Source organism: Charadrius vociferus, unplaced genomic scaffold (genome assembly GCF_000708025.1).
Source record: "Charadrius vociferus isolate BGI_N301 unplaced genomic scaffold, ASM70802v2 scaffold760, whole genome shotgun sequence".
In the NCBI taxonomy this organism is placed as follows: domain Eukaryota; kingdom Metazoa; phylum Chordata; class Aves; order Charadriiformes; family Charadriidae; genus Charadrius; species Charadrius vociferus.
This window is the reverse complement of record NW_009647322.1, coordinates 44688-54770: the sequence shown is the minus strand read 5'-3', so window position 1 is coordinate 54770 and position 10083 is coordinate 44688. Positions and strand designations below refer to the sequence as shown.

The 10083-nt window shown below is 42.9% G+C and overlaps 1 protein-coding gene across 1 annotated transcript in view; it reads right to left on the bottom strand.

Annotated features, from left to right (window-relative positions):
- Window positions 1-1525: 1525 nt before the first annotated feature.
- SFRP4 (secreted frizzled-related protein 4) overlaps window positions 1526-10083 on the bottom strand; it is a 24910-nt gene continuing 16352 nt past the window's right edge. The window contains exons 2-6 of the mRNA XM_009880076.1: window positions 9912-9992; window positions 9766-9831; window positions 6941-7139; window positions 4256-4319; window positions 1526-1714 (exon numbers count right to left, since the gene is read on the bottom strand). Of these exons, the coding sequence (XP_009878378.1) occupies window positions 1526-1714; window positions 4256-4319; window positions 6941-7139; window positions 9766-9831; window positions 9912-9992 (599 nt within the window). The remainder of the gene's footprint in view (window positions 1715-4255; window positions 4320-6940; window positions 7140-9765; window positions 9832-9911; window positions 9993-10083) is intronic.

Sequence of the window (10083 nt, the reverse complement as noted above, 5' to 3'; positions counted from 1 at the left end):
TGACCAGTTGTGACTCTTTATGTTAACCTACACAGAACTCTTGGGTTTTTTTTTCTGACGTAGACTGTCTCTATTCTAGAAATGCTCATTTTCTTTTACAAATATGAGAATTGCCAAGTCTAGTCATTAGTTTTGCTGCAGGAATTCTTGAGGGTCTTTAAGATGCCTGTCATGGGCTCTTACAAGGTTAATGCAGGTGATCTTCTTTTATGCTAACAGAAATCAGACTGTGCTACCCAGACTGCCTTATCCAGGTAAAGCTTGGGCAGGAATAGCATAAATGCCACCTTGGAGTTACGCCGATTAGATTTATATCACCTTTGCTATTTTAATACCTCACACAGCAAACGTTGTCAGTAAAATTTAGTACATAAGTTAAAAGCATCTGCTTTGTCTGTGACCCTTTGCAGGGTAAATGTTACCTTCTGATCAGCTAAACTGCAGACAGGCAGTTGTTTCGAGAAGTTCAGGAATAGGGACAAGCCTTATTTATTTATTTGTTTATTTATTTATTTGGTATCAGAGAAAGATTTAGAAATATGGTGTCAAATGATAAAAAATTATCCAAATGAACGCTGAGCCACATGAAGCCGTATCTTCTCTTTAATACTGTACAGTAGCTGTCAGTTATGTTTAGAATAACGCTTCTATTCCAGTTTTCATAACAAAGCTATATTACAGCGAACATAAGTGTTATTTTTAAGAATTCTACAGATCTGCTTCACTTTAATCTGTCCTTTTAAAAAATACTGATTTTTCAATTAGATGCTTAAATATATTTGAAATTATAACAACAGAAGCCAGCCTGAAGTACAATTAAAAAAAATTAAATGTCTGCTTTCGATGCATTTTTGCTGCACAAACCCACAAGATCAAATACTGACACTGTAAGTATATTTCTGGCACCCACATAAAAATAATCACATAATGCATACCCAGATGCTTATCGGTAAGCTGTGCTTCTCAAGGCTGTGAACAAGGGCTGTGATTCCAAACAGCAGACAGATTCAGCTCCAGCAGCGGCAGCAGCCGCTGCCCTCAGGTGTCTGCCAGAGGTTGCCATCCCTCTGCTGCTCCTCAGCTGCCATGGTTCTCAGCCCACCAGACTCACTCACAGACTAACTCACCAACTACTACCCCGGTACTCTTCCTGAGGAGAGAAGAGATGCCCCATGCAGCTCTTCAACCTCTGGCAGGGAAGCGGGGCAAGCAACCGACACAAGGAGTTAAAACCTCTGGCGGCCAAGGCTAGATCTATCCAGAATTGCAAATCAGAGCCCTAAGATAAAGTTCAGTCAGCTGGAATATGCCTATCATGTATTAGTGCAAACCTATGCTCTATGGCTTGCGGTGGCGTGAAAGGAAAAGCAAACCTTTTAAAAGGAAAGTGCAGCCAAAAAATGTCTATGCAGAAACTGCCGTCAGTTTTTAAGTCGACGAGTTCTGGATTAATAAAACATGCCGACCAAGCCAGATTGCGACCCTCATCGTGCAGGAAAAGTCTTTCCTTTTGCAGCTTTCACACTCATACTTTTTTAGGGTTGATTTCTTTCTGACCATTTCTTAGTTTAGCGGCCTTTTTGGGGCCACTGACCAGCGGGTTGGTGTTCTTGGTTGATGGTTTCGGGGCTCCACTCCGACCACTGCGTCCTGAATTCTGGTTCTTACTCCGGGCTGTTCGCAGCTTTTGTTCTTGCAGTCTCTGTTCCCACCTCTGTGGAAACGCAGAAGACAAAGAGGCCGAGTTACAGAAAGACATCGCCATAACTAATTATTACATCTTAATCAAAGCTTTCCTGAACCTTTGACAGTAGCGCTGCTCTTCACGGTTTCGTGCTCTATCCTGCAGGGCCGTTGAGCTCAGCGTGTCACAGCTGCCTGCAGGGGAAACCTTGTCTTGGGTGGGGGAATTTCCACGGTTGATGAAAATGACAACTGCACATCTTGTGTGCATGCTGCACGCAAGTGCATATCTCACGCCTTTTCAGCAACCCAGGGGAGCTGGCACCATGCCATCAAAAAGACCGGGTCTGCACACCGGGGCTCCTTTGCAAACCCATTCTCTGCTGTCTTCCTGAACGTGCTACTTGACTTTTCCCCAGAAAAGCCTGCGGAAAGCAGGCAATCCTTTCACAACTACGTATTTAAACACAAAGCTACAAGGGAAGGTGGTTATTCACCTTCTGGTTCTGCTTTTCCCTGGGGTGGAGAGGACTGGGCATATGTCATGCACAAAAGAGCTTATGCTATGGACAGACAATGGAGGTGACCGCTGAAATCACAGAGCGTTAGGAGATGCAAAGGGACAGTTGTGAATAACGCACCTGCAGCTTTATTCAGCGACATCCCTGAGAAATTTTGAAATGCAATTTGATCAATAAGCCCACCAAAGAGAATAGCTGTCAGATTTCCAAACCCCAAAGGGCAGCGGTTAGAAAACAGGTTTTTACAGTGAGGATAAGTCGTTAGGTGGTCCAAAGTATGGAGAGATCCACAACACTGCAGCAAAGGCTGCAATCTTTCACCTCTAAGAACAGAAATACTTGGAAAGCCAGGTACATAATAGAACCTGGAAGGGGTCTCAGCTTTCCCCTCTACTAATGAACTTTCTCTTCTGAAAATCCCACAGGCAGGGACTTTGCTCAGTGATCAGAGCAAGAGAAGTGTTATCCAACTTCACTCTTACTAGTGTCTTTGCACTGACCCTGCTGCTACTCAAACTCTTGTCCTGGCTAGACAAGAGCTCAGCCATGTTGTGGTTATGTTAACAGATGTCTTCTGTGGTCCCTAGACAGCTCAAAATATTAATTTTAAGTAGTAATTCAAGATAAAAGTTGGATGCAAGTCTTCAGAGATGAATGGTGGGCATTAAAATGAAGCTACTGTGAAACCTAGCTCCGTACTCCCACATTTGCGTAGTCAGGGTCACCATACGCATCTTTATAAAGCAAAACTATCATCAGGCATTTATGTGTGTCCCACTCAAACATGTTTAAATGAGGATTTAATTTATGAAACTATTAGTATCAGAGGGAATGACACGTGTTTGAGAACTATTTGTTTTTGGCAGTCATGCATCTATTTTACAGTCTGGAAATGAACATCCAAACAGGTTTCAAGACACAATTAGAGATGTTTTGAGACACAAAACAGTGTGAGGAGGCCACTAAAACACACTGTGTGCCAGTAACAGGCCATTAAGTTGACAGCTAAGGGACGTCAAGAGTCTGAGTCATATGTCAGTATTCTCCTAAATCCCACATGGTATCATCTGCAATTGCAATATATTTATTTTTTAAAGACTTAAAGGATGTTTTCTTTTCCACACATAGGTTTTACATGAGTAAGTGAGGAGAAAAGGGAATGATGAAAGTATCAAAAACAATTTCCTGCAAGAAGCTGGTCTGTAATCTAAAAGCTTCTACTGTTGGAAACGTGCATTTTTTTCCCTCCTCTCTGTCAATTGCCAATCAGCCCATAATTAAAATAAACACACACGCATGTCCTTAATGCTCTGAACCCTTTCCTGAATTGCAGAAATAATTTTCTTCCATGTCTAAAAGTGTGAGGAAGAGTCAGACACTGTCTTGATACACCCTTTCTTTCCATTATAAAAAGGAGTCTACAAGCAGGAGTGATAGCAAGTGCTCTCCTGAAGCCCCAAGAAGCAGGGCCATCTGCTGCTCCTGCCTCCCAGGTCCCTATAGTATAGACTTTTCCATCCAACGTTCCCTGAAACCAGTGAGGGGATGCCCAATACTTTCAGCGTGTCTTTAGTGCGATGCAGCTGGTGAGAATCTGGGTCTCAGGCCTGCAAACTTTAATGCAGTGAAGCCCATTTATCCGCTGCAGTGGATGTTAACTTGCTTTCTTACCCAATGCAGACTATATACTCATCTGTGTATCGCCTGTCCGACAGTCACTCACCTTAGTAGTGACAGGAAAGGAATTCCCCGAGTCATTATTGTAATAAGCCAGAGTTCACACAAAGATCACCTAACCATCCAATTTAGGGACAGTTTGGGGATAAAATAGAAATAAAATTTTAGAGACCCTAAAACGCAAGACTAAAGTTTTCAAATTTTCACTTACACTTGTATATAGTTATGGGGTACGAAAATGTTGAAGTGAAAATAATAATACCCAGAGATGTTACGGATATCTGAAAGTCAAACAAGTTATTCAATGCTGAAGTAGAACAAAGGTGTTTAACTTTTTTTTCAAGAACAGCATTCTTTTCTCTGGTTGTATTTACCTTAAATCTTTTGTTTAGTTGATCCTTCCATTTTTCAACTAGACATCCATCAAGAAGCATCAACCTGAAAATTAAGAAATAAATACAAGTTACAGGTATTTCTGGGTTTGATTCCTGAGATGTCATTCCAGATGATTTAACACAGACTGAGGCTGAAATGCACCAGCAGGTACCAGTACTGACTGTTTCTGTGTATGGGGCAACAGGACAAAAATATTTTTCTCTATCCCTAAATGCTTTCTAATGGATTTCTAAATGCTTCTGCTGCTCCTTCTGAAATTCTGTGCGAAACTCTGTAAAAACAGAACATAGTTTCCAAAAGAAATCAGATTTTACAGCCAAAACTGCAGCACATGGCTAGTATTGAGAAAGCATTTAGAGCCCTTTGTCCTAACTTGCAGCTATTTTGCAGGGGAAAATTGTCCTTTCTGGATCACTGTTACCAAATGTGACGGGTTGGGTAACATTCAATTAAACTGTTGAAATGTATATGTATATATATTTTTACTAATTCCCACTATATGTTTGTGTGTGTGTGTGCAGAAGAGTAGTTTAAATTAATGTATTTTATTTCTGAATTAAAAAAAAAACAACAAAACTGTTTCACATGCACCAGTTAATGCAGCTCAGCTGACAAATGTTAATGCATTATCCGATCACAGCACTTTGCTGGTGGGTGAGGGTCACACAGCAGAGCAGGACCTGACTCTCCAGCTTCCATGAACAACAATTGCCACTCATACCAGGTCAAAAAGAGTACAAAACGCTGCCACTCTTAGCCGTTACCCACTCTGCATCCACTTTGCCCAAACATAAAAGGACTACTGTGGGTGCAAGCCCTCGAGAATCAAGATCAATATGATACACATCTCCTTTCTGAGCAGAGATTAGAGAATTAACATACAGGATTGAAGCTAAACCCACATCATGATGAATGAAACCACAACGCGGTACACACCTGATGCAGCCTCTGTTCAGGTCAAACTACCGAGTGAGACCCTCACCCTGCTGATCGGCAATGGGTGTTTTGCCCTTGACTTCTGTGGAGCTACAGCTTCCACCCGTTTTGCCTCTGACATTTTAAAAAGCTACTGTAATTCAAAACCTTCTGTTCGCCTGCCACTGAGTTGAACAGGAAACACATATAATAGTTTATGTTTCTTTTTCAAATCCATTTTAGTACACTATATGAAAATAAAAAACCTCAGTGACCTTTAAAAACCATTACAAACTACTTAGTGAATGTTGTGTTTTTCCACAGTAATGCAGAAGAGCAGATTGCAATCTTTCACTTTTGGAATCTCCACACCCTGACAGCCTCCTGAGGGTCCTCTCCAACAAAGCTCTGCAGCTCAGAGCTCCTCGATCGCAATGTTGGTCACGGTCCTTCTGCGTGACTCAGAGCATGTATCCCTAAAATGACTAACACAAGTAGAAGGCTCTAAACTAATCTTTGTGAAATAACTCCAGATCTGGAGTGGCAAGGTGCTGTATAATAATAAAATACTGTGCCTGTTAGCTCATACACACACACAAAAAAAATAAAACAAGGTAAAAAGGTATCAGATGGCAACTTTTAGAAACACCTATAAAATGCTTTTAAAATATCAACATAAAACTCCTTGAAAATATGGATATGGCCCATCAAGTTCTGCACGAAGATATTCTACGTTCTTTACAAGTGCAGATGTTCAATTAACAGCCATATCTCCGTACGCAAAAGCAGCCTGCACATTTTACGAACAGCCTTAACGCTGACCCACAGCACAGAGCCACACGTGCCTACCACCCCACAACCTGTCCTGTGGGTGTCTGTTGCTACTGGTACGCTTGGGGTGCTCACGGGGATGGGATATCCCCTTCTGCCTCAAGAACCCAGAGAGAAAAGGGAGCTGTGATTCATCACTCCCTCCCCTCCAGACCAACGTGCTGGATTTCCTTCCATGCCTGGGGCTAGGCTGACTGCCAGATGAAAGGTCTGGTAAAGTTAGTTTTGTTTTGTCTTTTAATCATACAGCAGGGCTGGCAAGCTGCTCTGAGAGTATTTACTTTTTATCTACCATCCGGGAGCCAGAGCTCCTATGGCTGCAGCTTTGGCCGATGCCGGTACAGCTGTGGGATCAGAAACATCTCACTGATGGCACCAGTCTGAAGTACAGATAGGCCAGCGGCAAAGTCCTTGCTCTGTCTCCAGCAGCTCCGTGGACAGGAGATGTGTATCATCTCCTGTCCCCTCCCCTGGGCTCAGTGAGGCAGAACTATGCCTTCCATGTCATCCTGACAACAAGGACCACCATCTACAGCCACCATCAGGCTTGCAGCATACAAAGAAGCTCATACCTATGGAAAGCGGCCCTGGAAAAACACTCTCCAACAGATGGAGATGCCTGAACTGCTGCACGATGCATTAAGCAATATACTGTCAGCACCTAATGCCACCAGAGTTCACGTTCCACGTATGTGCCAGGTTTTGTAAACACCACAACGTGGCACAGAGCTGAGGCTGATCAAGTGGAAAAAGTTAATCACGAAGGTAATTGAAACATGTAGGTGTATGTGTGAATTATCCTAAGAAAACTTATCAGCAAAACATGCTCATGAGGAGGAAGGGAGCTGTGCTGGTCCTCCTTCCCGTCCATCCCAGCTAACTATAACACTTTTCTGCACCACGTCACCAGGGCTCACCTTGAGCGCCATTCATAGCACATGATGAGGACATCCTGCTTGGGTTGGAGAGGTGGACACTGGCAGGAGGAATTTGTAAGAAGAGGCACTTGAGACAGAGGAATTGGTGTCGAAGACTTGAGTATGTCTTTGACTTCAACCACCGTCGTTATCTCGTTGCAGTTCCCTCTTTCTACGCTTTTTACTTTAGCATGAATGACTGCAATTAGAAAAAGAGAGGCATGAGAACAACAAAAGGTCTTAGAAATTTAAACATGTCTCAAAATTAAATAAAATGTATTAAATTGAAAGCTGTTGTTTCGGCTGTGAAGCAAGAACTACTTCTTCATGTGTGGGCACGTACAGTGGCTTAGAATAACAGAGGCCTGATCCCAATTCGTTTTTCAGTAGGACTGTTGACAACTGTGAAATTAAACATGTGCTTAAATCTCTGCCAGATCAGGCCAAGCGATCTCGCCTGGAATTGCACACACAAACAGCTCCTTTGACTCAGACTTGAACAGCCCCTCGCATAATTTCCCTGTAGGTTGCAGCCAGGAACTAAAGTCTTTTCTTAAATATAAGAAAGAAGGGGAGATTTGAAACAAGTAGTCAAAACCTAAGAGGCTTAGGACTGCCCTGATTTACTTGGTTTATACTTTTTTTCATCTTTTGACCTTGGATTATCCACCAATAGCAAGATCCTCATATAAAATAGACTCTGAAATGGCTTCTTCTGACGATGAATAAACAAACGTTCATATTTTTACCTTTTATTGAGGAAAACCTCATGCCTGCACGGATGCAAGAAGGTGAAAGCGTCTAGATTGCTCTGAGGATGATCCCTGGCTAACTTTGCACCTGCAAACCCTGGCAGTACCTACCACTGCAGCGTTTCACCCACCCTCTCTTGTGAGAAGTACCAAATCAGAGAAAAGAGGCACAATTTTTACACGAAGGGCTTTGTCTCTAGGAAATGTAAAAATAGGAAGAGTGCAATTATTAAACCGTAACAAAAGTCTTCAGTGAAAGAAGCATGAGCAGTGGATGTATGTACCACGGGGCGATTAGCCTTCAGCAAAGCCTTCAAATGGACCTACAAATGTTTGGAATCATCTTCACAGGAGACCGGGAATTTTAATGCAGTCTGGGATTCACATGCTGACTTTATCAGGACATGTGTAACAGCCATAAAACACATGAGGGATTTCAGTTTCAGAGACTCACAATCCCTTCTCAAGTCTGACTTAAACCAAGTTTTGACCAGCTAGAAATACAATTTGCCTGTAAATATTATTTTAAAGGATTTCAGAAAAAAAAAAATGGTTGTATTTGCAACTAGTTCTGCCTTGTCTTGTCTCTCAATTCATTTTCCATATGAACATGTCTATTTATTTCATAGGAGACTGAACAAAAATCTACCTTTCAAAAACAAAATCTTGATTTCACAAATCCAATGGAATTACATTTTGGACCCCAGCCTACAGTTTTTATTTGAGCAACACTCCCAATGAAGTCCCTGGAATCAGAATTTGTACGGCTAACACCTGCATTTCATTTTGGAAGAGTCATTTTATATCACTGCTTTTTCATATATTTCAGACAGTTGTGGAAGTTCATTGTTCCACCTGAATATATAACTATGTTGTACTGAGATGGATTAAGGAACTATATAAAAAGAATATATGACATAAATGCACCAAAATGCCATGACAAAAAAAGTGTATGATTACCAAAGTTAGGTGTTTAGGCTGATTATTCCCACCAAACTGGAGTTTGGATTTTTTTTTTTCCCTATATTAAGAAAGAAGCAAATAGCTACACGCTTACTTTCATTTGATATCAGACAAATAGGAATTGACTGGATATAATAACCCTATTGCATAAGAACTGAATACACCCCTTGAAGAAACAACTTTCACCTCAGAAAAAGCCCATAAAGTACAAAAGACCACGAGACTGCATGTTAAGTTCAGAGTTAATAGTGGGTTTCTATTGACATTACAGATATTTAATCTGGTATTTATCTAATCTTAATTTGACTTCTTCCTGACTCCCAGCATCAGAAAACCAGAGGTGGGGGAGCCAGGAGGGAAGAAAATCTAATACTTAGAATCATAGAATCATAGAATTGTCTGGGTTGGAAGGGACCTTTAAGACCACCGAGTCCAACCATCAACCTAATACTGCCAAAACCACCACGAAACCATGCCCCTTATACCGCCAATATGTCATGCATCATATCATAAAACTGTCGGCCAACTCCTCGGCTGACTGGTGCAAATTGTCACCGAATGCAATTAAACTCTGACAATTCCGCACCAGATGGAACTCTGGCTAGTAAGTAAAAGAATATACGCATTTGTAAGTAGTAACTTTTCACCTTGCTTCAGCTTCCTTCACATTTACAAGTTTTATCTAGGTGATAAACCTCTGTTTATTCCACCTGCTGGATGACAACAAGAGCTGGCCCAGCAGCACATGGTCATGCTCACGTTAGTTGCAATTGCATTTACTAGAGCCACTTTTACAGAAGCAAGTTTCTGCAGGGCGACCTGTTGATCCCAGTGCACACCACCGACATTTCACTCACTGCTTTTATCAGAAACACACCATCATCCACGCAACAACTGCTCCTGCCTGCACGAGGTGCGCACCAGCGGTGGGTTTTGGAAGAGGACGGCTCTTGCCCTCTGGCAAAAACCCACTTGGAAAGGCTGCGGTTGGAGCGGTGTCCTCACCCTGCACTTGCTGGAGGGGGCCTGGTGTGGGTGCAGCATCCACACGGAGCTGCCTAACTCGCCGGGATGGGCACAGTGAAGCATTTCCCCCCCCCGTACACTTACTGTAGCTGTAGTTCTTGGCCAGGTAGGTGGACAGCGTTGGCTTTGTCTTTTTGCACCTGCATCGCTCTTCAAAGGAAGACAAGGGGAAATGGTTAAGGGGTGTCAGAGGGGGCCTGGCTCCTGGTAGGGGGGTCCCCGAGGCTCACCCTGGCCGCGGCTCTTGCAGTCGGGCTCCGGGGGTCTCTCCGGCACCAGCACACCCTGCGTGAAGTCCGTCCACTTCACATCTGCAAACAGAGGCGCGGCGGGGAAGGAAAAGCTGTCGGGGAGATGCTCCCGGGGCAAGGGTGGAGGGGGGGTGGTGGTCCCACCTCCCCC